At 41.3% G+C, this 16,274-nt stretch overlaps 1 protein-coding gene across 3 annotated transcripts in view; it reads right to left on the bottom strand.

The window, feature by feature from the left end:
* LOC117771559 (astrotactin-2) overlaps nucleotides 1-16,274 on the bottom strand; it is a 248,692-nt gene that overhangs the window by 148,305 nt on the left and 84,113 nt on the right. For all 3 annotated transcript variants that reach the window (XM_034602058.1, XM_034602059.1, XM_034602060.1), the window contains exon 4: nucleotides 11,436-11,588. In XM_034602058.1, the coding sequence (XP_034457949.1) occupies nucleotides 11,436-11,588 (153 nt within the window). The remainder of the gene's footprint in view (nucleotides 1-11,435; nucleotides 11,589-16,274) is intronic.

Genomic DNA, 16,274 nt, shown 5'->3' with positions numbered 1-16,274 from the left:
TAAGCCCAACCTCGGTGACTTCTGAGACGCTTTGATCGAGACGAATCGGCCCGGACTTACGGCAGCCAGACTCGCGGCTAAATGTCAGCTTGCATGTGTACACTGTACGCCGTGTAGGCTTTTGTGCGCGGACACCCGTGTTGCATGTGTGCGAGTACATATATATGTCTGTGACGACGCGTTTGTGGGTAACTTAAGCCGACAGCACCACCGGTCCCCACATGGCTCAGCGACTGGTAATCACGTTAAGGCACGGCTGCATTCAGCCTGTCGGGCTCTCTGACATCAGAGGGCGAAATATCTCCAGCTCAAATTCAACACCAGCTGCCATCTACACTCGCACAAAAAGTAAATTTACCAGTTGCAATGCACAGCGCAGCATCTGAGCGGTTGCGAGAGCAAATTTGAAAATTCCTATTCAGGATTTTGTTGATGAATAATATATAAAAAAATGACTGTGAGTGGATATGAATACAAGTTTGCAAGTAGGGTTAATTTGGCTTGACTATGACTAAATATGTTTGTCGGTGACTTTAAACATTGATGGACTTGACCTCGCTCTACTTAAACACCCCAGCAGTAGAAGATCTGATAGCATACAGTGAAGGGACAGAGAACACGACGGCAACAAAACAGGCTGACATTTGGAGCCACTTCAAATATACTGTAGCCGAGATAAGGAAAGCGTGTAGTAACCGTCAGGGGAGGAGCTCGGCTGCTGCCACACAAAGTGTCTGAAGCAGAGAGGTGTCACAGGTCGTTCCTATACTGCTGCTGAGATCCTGGGAACCCAGCACTGCACCACCACATGCACGGCATACACCACAATTAAATATTTGAACGGTGCAATACTCATTTCTAGCTGTGCAATTGCAATACCATATATGCAATCCTCACTCTCTATATATATTATGTCTTTTCTTTACATTGCCTTGTGTTTGCATTGCATCGTTATGTATTACTTTTACTCTTTACTTTCTTCTTTCTGCTGTAACACAGGAAACTTCTCCAAAGTGTAACTAATAGAGGATAATCGTATCTAATCTCATCCCCTCAGAAAGAGAGGTGATTTGCCGTTCAGATATTATATAACATCATATAACTTTACGCTTAAAGACGTATTAAGCATCCACATTATGTCGGGGGTGTAACATTATCTATTCGCATCACACAACAACAGGAGATTCAAAAATTGCTATTGTTTTCCGATGTTACAGCATAGAGCCCAGTCAGATACATTGGTAGAGATAAGTTTATGTGTTACATGTTTTTCACAGCGAAATGCAGTTAATTGAAGATTATTCCCTTTTAAGATGCCCAGTATATAATGTAAAGATTGTTTTTATCTGGAGTTAGCTACCTAGTATTTAGCTAAATATGTGTGTAAAGAGGTTTTAAATATTTTCCTTTCAAATGCATTTAAATGGTAGCGTACAATCTATTTTAAACATAATATATTGTATTGTCCAACACTCCTTTAAAGAGCTCAAACATTAGCAAAATGTCAAGTTTTTTGTCGACTTAAAATTGATAAAAATGCTTTTCTTTGACTGAGGCGAGAAAAACATTACCAGAGTTTTAGTTGAAAAAAAGTATAAGGTTTAATGATTGTTGTATAATTCTACATTTCATTTTGATGTACATTACGTTTCTATGATTTGAGAAATACAGCTCTACTCTACTGAAACTGGGAGGAAGCACAAACAAAAGCACAGGCTGGAGGGGTCTGGGTCAGAATGCTGCACAACAGGAAATCGGAGCGGAAATCCAGGAGGTAGAACCTGTGATTTCGTTTGTCCCTGTCAGTGTATTCTAAACTGAAAAATGCAGGAGCTGCATATTGGTATAGAGAATGCCCACAGGTATGTCACTGTGGTCCAGCTCTCCTTGTGTGTCTCACTCACTTCCCTCTCATGCCTCAGACTCCCACTGCTCTGTTTGCTTTCCAAAATAATCCCCATCAATACTCTTTTACTCTGCCATTGCATATTGTATTTTTAAAAGCCTTCCGTGCACCTCCGCACACAAGCCTGTTACACATAAAAAACAACCTAGGCACACTGAAAAGTTATTACAGAGGCCATCACAATATAAGCCTCGCTGACACATTTTACTATCTAAATTTATGGGTTACCTGCTATTTGGAAGAGAAAGGACTTGGAAACGTGGGAGGCTTAACAAGGCACCACTTGGCTCCTGTACTCAAGTGGCTTCAGTATTTGTACACTCATCTCTACACTTTTTATTACACTTTTACGTTCCTGCATCTATGACCATACCTGCCAACTTGAAGCTAATAAGCAAATGGTAAAGTGCACGGAGACCTCTCAGGAATTTCAGATGGGCTGAAAAGTTGTGACAGGCCGATAAGTGTAATTTGAGATGCTGCGGCCCAACGGCGCCTCGCTGCATGTTGTTTTCTCACCGCTTATCAACCAGCTCGTGCGCTCGTAAAGCCACCGAGGGTGGCAGAGGAGGGCAGCTGTCACCTGGAAAATGTTGCCCTGCCACTGAAGCCATCTCAAGTGGAATAACGGCCCTGGCCTCTGTCCTTCATTTTCAACTTTTTATTAACGAGTAACAGTTGGATTTTTTTTTTTTTAATGGAAGTTGGCTTACTATTAGTTAAAGGGATAGTTCACCAAAAAATGAAAATTAACTCATCTAATCATCACTATGCAGATGGAGGGGTGGGTGAAGTGTTTGAGATCACAACACACTTTGACTTTCAGGGGTAAACAGTGTTGCAGCTGAATCCAATACAATTGAAGTAACTGGTGACTCCTTCTTCAAATGTACAAAAAACCAACAGGAAAAACAACATAACACGCCTCCATACTGCTCCTGTGGTGTCATCCAAGTGTCCGTAAGCCCCGACATTCAAATTTGACGTGAAACGGCTTCATTTACACCATATCTTTAGCCTAAATGTCCTCAGTTATCCTCAGCTCGGAGCTGCACACACCACACAAGCTCGCGCCTCCGTGCTCTCGCCCAAGGAGCCCATATGGAGGCTTTTTGTTTTGTTTCTACGTTTGAAGAAGTTGTCACCATTTACTTCAATTGTACCCGATTTGGCTGCAACGGTGTTTACCACTGAAACTCCAAAAGGGTTTTGTGGACTCAAACACTTCAATCACCGCTCCATCGGCATACTGGTCAGTAGATAATGAGTGAATTTTCATTTTTTGGGTGAACTATCCTTTTCAGTAAAAATGTTTGTCTTTTGATTTATCCGTGTTTGAGTCTAACAGCACGGCAGTCACAGTGGAGCCATTCCGTGCCCAGCATGGCAGTGGAGACAACACATGCACAGTCTGGTGCTCTCAGCTTGTAAGCTGACTCTGCAGCAAAACAATGCTGAAAGGGAGAAACCCGGACAGGTCATATTTATAACTCCACGAGGCTCGAGTGAACAATTTGTGAGCATATGCATTATAACTTGTGTCTCTGGTCTGTAGGCTCTATAGCTTTGCTCAATATTTGGTGGAAGAAAAAGAAAGATAGCGCATCTCGCTTTAGGTCCGTCTGGCACAGTCTGCCTCACGGGGAGTTAAAAGGTTAGAGTAATGTAGCTCCAGTAATGGATAATTCATGCTGTGGCCTGATAAGATAAAATCTCAAAAGCAATCCTGGAATGAAAAAGAGGCAACCACTGCAGGAAAACTGCTATTAGGGTGGCACTGGCACTATTCCCCATTGGCGACAATATGGATAACTCTGGAGTAATGTACAGATAAAGGTATTTAATAATGTAGTGGATTCTAATAAACCCCAAACAGGGAGAGGTTGTGGTAAAGACGGAAAGATATATTATTACAGGGTTTGAAAATATATAAACAATGTCCTTTTGGATTGGATGTAAAAAATCTGATGCCATTTATTTCAAATCACTTTTACCAAAACAAGCATAGTCAGTTAACGCTGTTTAATCAAATCAAAGTTATGTATGCTTCCACTTTCTATGCATTCGATGTCTCCTCTATTTTCCACCTCTGCCCCGTAAACTATACAAAAGATTTATTTGACTAAATAATTTGCAAAAACAAAAATGTGTCTTTTGTACTTTTTGCCACAATTCAAAACCAATACAGATATAAATAAAACTCTCACACCCTGAAACCACCTGCCTCCTGAATAGTAATGCTACTGCTGTAGGCAACATCAAAGCATATCTGCAGCCCTCTTTGAGTCAAAGTATCAAAGAGTCCGGTTAGGTCTAAGAAACAGTTTCAATATATTACACCGAGAGGTGGGCTGTGAAGAATCGTTCTGAATCTGCCATCAGGAAAATGAGCACTTGGCTGCATATGCTTGGTTTTATGAAGGGCCTGAACATGGACATCAGCAGCATCTGATATAGGAGGGCACACACACACACACACACACACACACACACACACACACACACACACACACACACACACACACACACACACACACACACACACACACACACACACACACACACACACACACACACACACACACACACACACACACACACACACAGACAGAGAGAGAGAGAGAACATCTTAGGATCAATATGAGCAGTTTGCCAGCTTTGAAAATGTATATGCAGAAAATGACCAGAGGGCAGTAGTGGGTGTTCAATACACAAAATGTGACAAGGGTTGTTGCAGAAATTTAAATCAAGGGCACATAGGTTTCATTAAAAACTCCTCGTACAAGCTCCTTTCCCTCCTTCTTAAGAACCCGCATTTATATTAACTAGGTCCACATATTTATTTGGATCTGTGCATAATTGGTACAGGTTCCTTGCAGGGGTCACGCCCCAAATCTACACAAAATGTCATAAAAATTGGTTCAATATCTTTTGCATAATCCTCCCAACACAAAAAGAACCGAAAACATAATTTTCTTGGAGTGGGTTAAAGTTTTAGGGGCAGTGATACCCAGAGGGTGTGAATTGGTGCACTTTGGTACATGCACGCAGGAATCGGTTTTGCATTTGGAGCTGAGGTTGTAAACTGATGCAGTCCCTGTTTCATGTTATATCATAACAGTTAAAACAATCTAAAGAGAGCTGCAGTGTTTTCTCGGTGTGTGTCCTGAACACGCTACATGTCTTTTTTGCACTTCCTCCAAAACAAACGCACATGCTGTTCGGACCAAGGTTGTTACGACAGGTGACAGTGGAAACACTACCGCTTTTGTCCACAGAGGCGCCAAAATCAACCAAAGTCAACAAGGTTCCTTGTAGGACATTTAATTAGAGAACGGAAATCTGCTCAGATGGGTCGACGGATAATTGCGTGATTTCTTTCTTTCATTTTTGTCTCTGCGTCATTCCAGATCCCTCACTGACAAAACACGTAGAAAATGTGAGTCACACACACACAACTCTGACTAAGCAGTAAATCAGCTGTATGATGTAGAGAAGCCCCTGCAGACCCACAGCTGTAATCATTGTGTTTTGTCTGCAGTGGAGATTGAGGACTGCTGAAAGTGGAGCTGATAGCAGAATGAATTCAAGCACCATGGAACACACACACACACTCTCTCTCTCTCTCTCTCTCTCTCTCTCTCTCTCTCTCTCTCTCTCTCTCTCTCTCTCTCTCTCTCTCTCTCTCTCTCTCTCTCTCTCTCTCTCTCTCTCTCTCTCTCTCTCCCTCCCTCCCTCCCTCCCTCCCTCCTTCACACACATATGCACACAAGACGGCACAGAACTACTTTCATGTGCTACTTCAAAGCATCAATTACAGGAGAAAAAAAACAACGTAATAACCGTGAGGTTATCTACACCGTAATGAGTCAAAGTATTTGTTGTGACACATCAAAACACTATCACAGCTTCTAGCCACCACATGGAAATGCATTAGCTGTAACAATCTGCCCCTTAAGTGACTCCCTGCCCGGATTCCGCCGGGCAACTTTTGAGGAGAGAGAACATTTGTTTCTTTTTTGCCAACACGGGGCTTGATTGTGGGATTATGAAATGACACAAGCAAAAACAAAACACAGCAGTTTTCATGTGCATGTTAGGTACCGATATAGGAAGTTCTCATTTAACGTAGGGCCATATATTCTGCTCAACAACAAGCAGCAGGCATGTTGGAGAGAGCAACACTTCAACAACATCCCTCAGACGTCCTGGTGTCTGATTGACTTCTTTCCCATTGCCAGTAGAGCAGTGTTTCTTTCTGTTTTTTTTCTGCATCTTGTTTGACGTCATAAACGCACTCTCACCTCGCTGTCTTTCCAAATTAACACATTCACCTGGGTGTCACGTTTCCATCAGTGCCGATTGAAGCCGGAGCTGATTAAAACCTGTGTCTACTGCGCACGCATTTGATCCAAACGTCAATGCGGATCGTTTCCTTTTTTTTTTTTTAGAGGTGGAAACAGCTCACAGCCTAAATCGACACATTCTATAATTGTGAAAAATGCTAAAAATAAAAAAAGTGGGCAAGGTGCTGAGAGCGAGAGATTGGTGCTGGGGCGTGCATGTTGCTCAGTGACATTTGCAGGCCACAAAAACAGACAGGGGCAGAATTGCACGGTATCTCTGCTCGAGGCTTTTGAGGCCTTCACCCTTCAAGGATCCTCTTAAGCTGACGTCCGTTTGGTGGAGGTCCCAAACCTCATCGATTTGAGTTAGAGAAGCACTCGTGTTAAAAATGTAATTATCAATGCACATATAGCAGTGTGTTGCTACCCAGGAACCTTTTTTCGTCTTTGGCCACTGCCAATCCATTCCTGTGATGTTTCTAGCCATCAACCATACAAGTCTGAACTATTGACCCAAAATAAAACACTAAGTAGTCAGAGTATTAGGAAAAACAATTAAATTGTTTTTTTTAAATATACATTTTTTTAATGCAAAGATGTTGAAGTTGACTGACTTAAAAGAGAAGATGTTGTAATGAGCGACTTTGAACCCATGAAATGCAAAATCTCATAACTGGCAAAAAACTAAAAATAAAGATATCAGCACCCGCATTGATGTATTTCACACAACATGTTTAAGTGAGCAGTACCTATTCAATGGCAATCAAAGGCCTAGGGAGAGAGGCGAGTAAATCTCCTCAGAGTCTACATGAACGCTATTTCCCGCAATTATAATGCAATGTAAAAGTTGATGGTGCCAATAATGGTACAGTCTCAGTCGTATCAAAGCACTTTGAAGAATAAAAGAGGAATAAAAAAAGTCTTGGTTGAACTGCGGGCCCTGACCAGACTTCAGAGGGAAGGGGAATCGCCAGCGGCACCTCACAGCATGACAATTCTACATCATTAGAATCTGCTTTCACAGAGCTGGAAAAAGGCATATCCAACGGGCTTGTAGTCGTACAAATGAGTTAGGGTTTGTGTCCATCTCATTGTAATGGCGTACTCCACGTAGCACAAACCAGCCTCCCCAACTCTTTTCTCCAAACCTGACATGACGTGGGAAAATTGCCGCCACGTACACTTTGATAGCAGGATGCAACAACTTCTCCCGGAGAGGAAAGAGATCACTGAGTGAGCAGTCCGGAGTGTAACCTGCTCTTTTCTCACACAAACTCTGCAGAAAACCGAGCAGCGCTGGCATCACGCCTATTGTGCTGTCACCATGTTGCCATCCATCCATTGTATCCCTCTGATTGACCCCATTCTATATGCATGCATTTTCCATTTTATATATGGATTTGGTTAGGAAGAGCAGTAATAAAAACTATTAAAAGAAATCAAAAAATACACATTGGTGTAGTATTTGCAGTAGCCTCTTTAGTAACAAGCTTTTCCACACCATATTCTCTGCTACTATCAGGGGAAAGTAGAGGAGGTTACTTCTGCACATAAGGAAGATTGGCAGGAGTAAAGTCTGCAAACGTGATTTCTTTCGAGATGGATGCAAGATGGTCTTGCTTTGGCTTTTTTTATATTTATTCTATCTCCTCAAGAGAAATGGAGTGTTACTGTGTACCTGATAACTGGCCAGGTTTCATAAGATGCCATTCGATTGCAATTGCACTCAATGTGTGTATTTGTATAGCTGTAAATTATGCATGTTTATCGCCTTTTAAATCTGGGCATCTTCCTGATGATGCTTTGTGAAATATCACCTTGAGGGAGTTTTCTCAAAGTGGCTGCCAAGATGGAAAAAAAAAAAAAGTTTAAAGTGAGGGTAGTGACTGTAACTGAGGAAAAACCTGTGCAGGAGCCAACACGTTCTCAAAGTCCAGGTATAAGAGAGTGCTAGAAGAAAATAAAGTAGGGCACTGTACGCTGACAGGGAAGCACGGGCTGTCTGCACAAAGCAAAATTTCAATATGCCGGCCTGTGGACTCCCAAAGAAAAGAGTAGATGAGCAGCTGCAGGGTTCAGCTGAGCAGACACAACTTTGTGAGATGTTGTCCTCATATTTTAAAGGGAAATCAAGTTAATCAACCAAGTTTGTTTGGTAAATCTACACAATTTGACTTGACAATCACGCACTGTGTCTTTCTATAGTTCTCGTTTACTTCCTCCTGTTCCCACTCCTACACAGATTTAGGGAAATCGTCATTCCACAAAACTCTCAGACTCGCTGATTGGCTATTAGTGGTTTTGCTTTATCCCCCATCTCTCAGGCTTCAAAGAAAAAAAAAACTGCATTTTCTGATAACTGTTATGTGTGTTGCTGGATGTTAACCCCCCCCCTCCCACGCATCATCATATTTTCACAGTATCTACTGTTCCTCCTCCTACTCGGATGTCAAGGACAATACAGTAACTTCCCTCTCCTCTACCTTGCTGTCGGTTTTCTGTATACTGATGCATTACCTCCACGTTTTTGCGTTCACATATAAGCATCATCAGCAATTGACCCGGACAGGCAACATCATTATCTAAGCTTATTCCCTCGGCTCTGGTAGAATTTGGTTACAGGGATTGGGTTGTGAGATGTGACTGGATTTTAGTCCAGTCATGAGGAACGAGCCTTTGCAGTAGCCGCCCAAAACTTGTGGAACAGCTAACGGCTCCATATCAGATCTGCCCCCTCTCTAGCACACTTCAAATCATTGTTAAAAGCACATCTCTTCTCTTTGGCCTTATATTTAATATTTAATATCACTTTAATTTAACTTATTCTACTTTCTTTTATCTTATTTTATTTGTACTACTAGTATTCTGATGTATTGCGTCCTGTACCTTACACTTTGTGAAACCCAAGTTGTTTTAAATGTGCTATATAAATAAAATTGACGTGGACATTTATTATGACCTCTCCCTGCATGTCGTGTCAGTGACATTCATTTCAGCGGCTCGGCCTAAGCACTTCCTGTCACTGTCACTTCTTGTAAAGCACACAGATGGTGTTTTCCACACCACCTGCCCATCTCGCTCGGTTAGACCTGCATGGTGTGGATCCCTGTCACACACACTATCACTGCTGTCGGTAACATGGCCCACCGCTCATTTTGTGATAGTATACCTGACGCTGCCAAAGTTAATTACCGGGCACAATAAGGAAGACAAACTTACCAATAGGGACACGGCAAACATTTAACATGTCTGCAAAGATGAGCAACACGAGAAAGAGGGAAAGAAGACAACTCTCTTTTTGCCAATGCCTTGGGCACTTGAATTTAATTTGACAGTACACTAATTCACCGCACTAACCTTCCGGGTCCAACCAATTTTTCCCAACTTTTCCCTTTAACCCCACTTCAACTAGAAGAGTTTACTCCCCAGTTTCAGTATTTGTCCAATTGTTATGCTATGATTTTGCACTGGGAACAAATTATTACCCTTAATTAATGGGGTTTAAAAGAAGACTAATACAACTGACCGCAGAGAGGACATCTCTGAGCAGGGCCCTTCACAGGGTTTTGAGGAGCCTGGTCTGCACAGATTTTTAGAGGCATCGTTTGCTCGGACTCCAGAAACAAGATACCAGTCAAATAGCAAACAAGGTAAGAGTACACCAGTCTGAAGTGTTCTAGAGAACGAAGAATATCAACTGCTGGCTATGTAACTGGAAAGATTAATAGGACACGAACACAGTATGCAGAACTACTTAGTGTAGTATTTAGCATTGACAGTAGTGTAGACGACAGTGAGCAAAATGATCTTAAGTAATTATGTCAAGGGTAGGTAAACTCATAATGGTTTATGTCTTATTTTCAAAGTTAATTAGTCACCGGTCATAACGGTACGACCAGTGACACAGACTGTACTTTTACAACATGTCTGTTTAAAATAGCTGGAAGCGTTGCTGGTAATGAGCTGAATTTATTGCTGTGGTGTCACATCTCAACTCTGCAGCGTGCGTTGTTTTTCGCAAGTGTGAAACCGTACTTCCCTTTGATATATGACTAAAGAGAAAGCCGACGCAGTGAACTGATAGGAATCCTGAAAATGTACAAACTATGATATCTGTAAACAGTAAATAGCAAAAGTAAAAACTGTAAATGTCATATCACACTTATAGGGGCAACGTTTTAAATCTGATATGACAAAGAATGTTTGTTCGCATCTTTTCTAAATTAATCAAATGATTATCTTGAAGATATGTTGTATTTCAGTGATGATAAAACTAGCTGAATAAAACAAAAACTTGTAAATGCAATTTGACTTTGACAGGAGTCACCTTTTACTCTAATCGAAGTCTTGTGGTATTTTCACATTGTTCATCACAAAAAAATGTGATTATTATAGAGTATTAAGTGAAAAATTGTCTTCATAACAATTTGGTGGATATTAAAGTCAGCTACGGATCATAAATCCAAACCTGTGTGTGGAATTGTGTATCCAGGTCAAACTCAATTTAACTAAACCTTTAAATTGCTTATAGATGGAATTTTATAATAGCTCTTGTTGAAAATAATGCGTCAAAATCAATGAACATCTTACGCTACAAACAACAGAAATCTAAATGACCATATAGGTTGTTTGTCAATCTTCCCAGATACGTTAATGTACTTCCTGCTTTCTTCCCGTCATAATTACTACACCCACTAGAGGTCACCTGACAACAAAATTCAGCACGGACTGTGAAAACCTAGGTGAAGGCTTTTTTCAGGGAAAATAACCTCATTGCTACCTGTACAGTCTTTTTAAGCATTGACAATCTACAAACATCTGAGGAAAACATGCATCGGAGTAAATAATGGGCCATTTGGTGTTATATGAAAAGGCAGTTACAAAGTGATTTTCGAGCTGTGACATCCTAAAAGCCTGTCAAACACAAATACGGCTTAAATGGCTGCTCAGGTGTTTGAGTGGGGGGAAGGAAATGCACTTGTGTATATATACGCATCACGAAAAAAAAGCAGAGTGGAGACAGCTCAAACATATAATCAAAATACACAAAAAACGAATAGCACGAATTTCACTGTATGAATCGTAATATGAAAGTGAACATCCAAACATTGCAAATGGAGCTTTCATGCAAGGTTTATAACATTCCGTCAACTGTCAACTTTCTTAAAGAGTTTGTGTCCTACCCCTGGTGTGGCTGGGGACCCTCCGGCGGCCTGTTGACGAGCTGTGCATGACGTGCTGGTAGTGAGACATATCTGTTGGCGTGTTGGGAACACGGAAACTGTCCTGGAACCTCTGCATCAAATCCTCCACTGACTCGGTGTTTGGGTCGATGGCTGAGAAGAAGAGATGCAAAGTGAGAGTGGCAGGCATGTCATGAGGCTTTAAACTGAAAACCATCTCGCAAAGAGTGACTGACACTCCAGATAGAGAGAAAACACACAAACAACAAAAATATATAAAGTCATGAACCCAAAACGGCTTGGTTTATATATTTTAAAATATTTTTCAGAAAGATAAGAGATTATATGCAGCATGAGACACCAGGTTGTCCTATTTAGACACTGTACAGCTGCAGCACCACGTTTTTTTTCCTTTTATTCAATTTTTTTCAGGCCTTTAAATGATTCCATCAATTCAATATTGCCTCAGCTCTACAGGGATCCTGCCAGCGCTTCCCCTGATGGCACAGCCTCACTCTTCCTGATGAATGACTCCAAAACAAGTGGCGATGGGGAAAGACGGGAGAGTAGACAGAGGGGGTTTGCTTCTCTTTCCTTATTACAAAAGGAAAGGATATACAATTGCTGTGACCTATCTAGTCACGTATGCTAGCAAAGGGTCTCATTATAAGTGGATACGTGTTGTGTCCGACACCAAAAAAGATATAACTATAGATGTTGATATCCACTGCATATGTATGTATGGTCTCTGTTGAAAAATATTGCTCTGATAAATTTTTATGAAGTATTAATTCAGTTCCATTGACATAGTTAAAACTTCAGTCCATCGGCAAGGTTCCCTGTACGGTGGCTACAGTATAAGTTGTGCAAGGTTGGATAACTATAACCTAAAAACAGAGAAAACATTGAAAATAGCCATCTCCAAACGATGGGGCCCATTCATCACCCAAAATACTACTGCACCCACCTATCATCAGCATCTTTTGATGTGTCATTCTGGCTTTGAGGTGTGCTCCTTCCATGAGTAATGGTGAAGTGTTGCGCTCAGCGGAGACTTATCATGCATGACAATGAGCATGCAGGAGTGCAGGAGGAGGGAGATGAAGAGGAGGAGGTGAAAGTGAAGAGGCAGAAGTGTTCGCATTGTTTTTGATCTTGCACGAGCAAAGCTAACAATAACAGAGGTGTTGCAGGCGGCTTCAAAAGAAACAGTATCCCAGCAGCACACATGTGTTTGGATTTATTTATGGATAACTCAACTCACTCTACTATAAGTATGGTTTGTCAAACAGGGAAAAATGCTATATATTATACATTATATTTAGATTAGTTGCCATTAGGTATATTTGCATAGCTTTGCTTGACGCTGTGAGGGGTTATAATAAATGGAGTTATAAGCTTTAGCTGTGATAAGCTTCATCCTTTTTGTTTGGGTGTAAAATAATCATCCATATATCCTAAACAGCAGAGCAATTACACTAATGGTAAAGAAGCGGCACACGCACAATTAACCTACAATTAGCAGGGAACAAAACACAATGCAAAGTTCCTTTTGCTTAGTGTTTGCATAGCGTTACATTGAGTTCTCTAATCGTCCCCGTAGTCAGAGGGCAGGATGCCTTCTGGATTCATTTTAACAGTGTTAAAATGATCATTGTTATCACTATTTAAATGGATCTAAGGTTCCCACAAGGCGTTGGAGATGTTAAATGGAAGCTGAGCGCAGACGAGCACTTGAACTACACGGCCTACTGAGCAAACACGAACAGCATCAACTCTGTGGAAAGCTTTACAGTCAGAAATGAGATGTGGTAGGTAATGCAGCGAAAGTAGCAGTGGCCCAGGATGGGAGGTAATTGCTGTAAGAGCCAAGAGCATAGAGCAATTGTTTCAATGAAATGGTTGTGCTCTTTATATATGAAGTTCATCCTTTAGCCATAATACTTCACCTGCTGATTTCAAGGCACAAGGTTTGAGAGATAGTTTAGACTCTTATTTGATCCTTTTATTTTTTTTATCTTTGACTAAACATCTGGAATCGGAGTTAGAAGGTGCCACGTGCATTTACATAGCACACATTGCTACATAACCCAAATGGCTACCGTTTTAAATGTTCCCAGTTTAATTTCCAGTTTAATTTCCTGTTGCAGGGTGTGTTAATATGGCTGGAGGAAATTAAACCTGGAGCTAAATTGTTACCTAGCAACACAGTTCTGGAGAAACAATCTTTAAGATCTGTTTATTGGAAAAAAATATATAACTTTAAGATGTGTTAAATTAATCATTTAATCTATATAATGTTTCAGGCTGAAATGAATTTCACAAACGTATCTGTGTGCTTTGTGTACAGTATGTATGAATTGCTGCTTACCCACAATGCAGCTGCTCACCACCTTGACCTTCATTCATACATGGCTCGCTCTATATTGCTCACTGCTTTTAGCTGCTTTCGTGAATAACCTTGATGTTTACAAGACAGCAGCCTACACTTTATTACTCAACGCAAACAAGACCTTTATATACACCAACATATGATTTCTTCCTTTACTATGTTGCCATATGCTCAGATGGATGTAACAATAAACACACAGTGTAATGCACCTTTTTTCCTATATCTTCTGCCCTGTTTAATGGGCGAAGGCGTTCCTGCTGGTCGAGGAAACTACTTTGAACACTGCTATCGTGCTACGGTCAATTGTATTCATCGTTAAGAGTACAATGACGAATAATAAAAATGTTTCTGACTGAAATACCACAAGCCGCACACCGGCTTTGATGCTGAAACAGCTACTGTAGCAGACGCTTCTGGCAATGCTCTCGCAAAGTGCATGTACACCGACTCTTGGCTGTGAGAGGAGTCTGCTCCTCTTTCTTCCTTTGCTTCCTTTTTTCCTCCAACACAGAAACTACTAAGTTTCTTGGATTTTCTGGCACGGAGTTGCAACGGATTTCCCATTTTCTTCAAACCAACCAAGCCCGACTCTGTTTTTCACACCAGTGTAAGTCCCATACGAGCGCGCGGCATCGTGCACAGTGATGCAAGAAGGTAGCGCTCTCCTCTGTGAATAATACACACATCATTGTACACATGCGACTGTATTCTTCACTTGGCCCAAGGCTAATGTAAAAGCTTCGCTGCGGTTCACTGGGAGTCAGATGTTTAGAACTGTGCCGAAAAACAGGACAATGTCATGGACTCACTTTTAAAGGATCTTTAAGTGTAACATTTAGAGGACTGTTACACACGCTAGGTGAAAGGTATGTGGTCACAGCCCGAGTGAAAGTCAAAGATAATAAAGTGTTGAGTTGTCAGTGTTAAGCTGCACCAGGAAATGTTCTGACCCAGAATGAATTGTACTTTGACAAATTTGCTTCCATCCTGTGACGCTGTGCGACAGTTTGGAACTTCAATACATAAAAAAAGGAGAAAATGTCCAGGCTTTGACATTCAGGCCCAGGAAAAGTTTCTCCTAAATTGTACATCTAGTTGTTAAAATATGTCTTCTTTCCTCATCTATTCATGTACGTCAATGTAGTGTGAATATCCTAGGGGGGGGGAGTTTTAAGGGGCTATATAGTGGTGGAGTTTTCTCCATCATGCACAGCGGAAGGGACTTTAATTCCTTTAAAGGTGCTTTCAGACATGCACTGAAGTCTGGGACTGTATGTAAGAACTCAAACGTCTGAGCCATTTGCTCCTGGAACTGAACTTTTCTTAAACTTTTACTGACAGTCCTCTAGTAAAATAGACGTAAAGTGTCAGACTGAGCCCATGGAAGGGTACGGCACGTAAATGTTCCAAAAATGCACAGCAACCGAGTGGGCGTGTTGATGACCTCTATAAAACATGACGGACGAAAAAGGGGAAAAAAACATATAGAGCCAAATATCTGCAAAAAGGTGACCTACACGTAAAAGCCACAGACAAAGATAGGGATAAAGACAGACGCTGGTGTTGATTTGCTTTTAACAAAAAAATGATTACCGCAGCAGAATTTATAAATTACATCCTGTTCTACCCAGACACCTCACCTGAATGTTCCGGGCATTTTCCTGCATGAAAGGCAGAACCGCACCGCATTAACACAGTGACCTTGAAATCAAAGTTTAAAAACAACTGAGCTACTCAAAAAACGGTGCGTTCCATTTTCTGTTGGCATTTATGGTGGTTTTAGGCTAATTCAGGAGCTCGGAGATAGCAGACAAACAAAGACGGACCGGGCGCCGTGCACTTAAGCTTTGACCTGCCTGGAGTAAATAGAGTCGCTGACAGCGCGTTTGAGGCCAACTGCTTCCATACATTTTTCATGTCCTCTTGGAACTCCCTTTATCTCCCTTTCTTTGTTCCACTTGGAGGAAAGAGGAGATGCTCGGCCGGACAGAAGCCACAGTCTCCTTGAAAGAAATGTGATTTGTCGGTAAAGGTTGTCGCAACCTTTTTGTTCATGTTTGCGTGTTTTTATCTTCGTCTTCCCCACAAACAGATACTTGCCCCCTTTAAATTGTGATGGAAATGTTCCTGCAGTTCTCCTGGTTATTCATATTTATATATGCAGAGCAATCATTTCACTTGATTACCTTTAGGAAGGCCATCCATGTCATCACACATCAACCACAAGAATAAAAAAATGTTTTTTCTCCAGTGTTCTCTCTCCTGTGAATCCCTCACTACTTTGTTGTTATTCCCCGTTCCTCCTTTGTGCCAGAAGCGGCTCCTGATATATTTTATTCTGACATGTGTTTTTCCCAAGACTCCGAGTCCTCACTGGATTCTCATTTTGAGTTCAATGTCAGCCAAAGCTCTGGTGCCTTTCTTTTCTCCTTTTCATCTCCACGTAC

This window comes from Hippoglossus hippoglossus, chromosome 12 (assembly GCF_009819705.1).
Source record: "Hippoglossus hippoglossus isolate fHipHip1 chromosome 12, fHipHip1.pri, whole genome shotgun sequence".
Classification (NCBI taxonomy): domain Eukaryota; kingdom Metazoa; phylum Chordata; class Actinopteri; order Pleuronectiformes; family Pleuronectidae; genus Hippoglossus; species Hippoglossus hippoglossus.
This window is presented reverse-complemented; position numbering and strand designations above follow the sequence as displayed.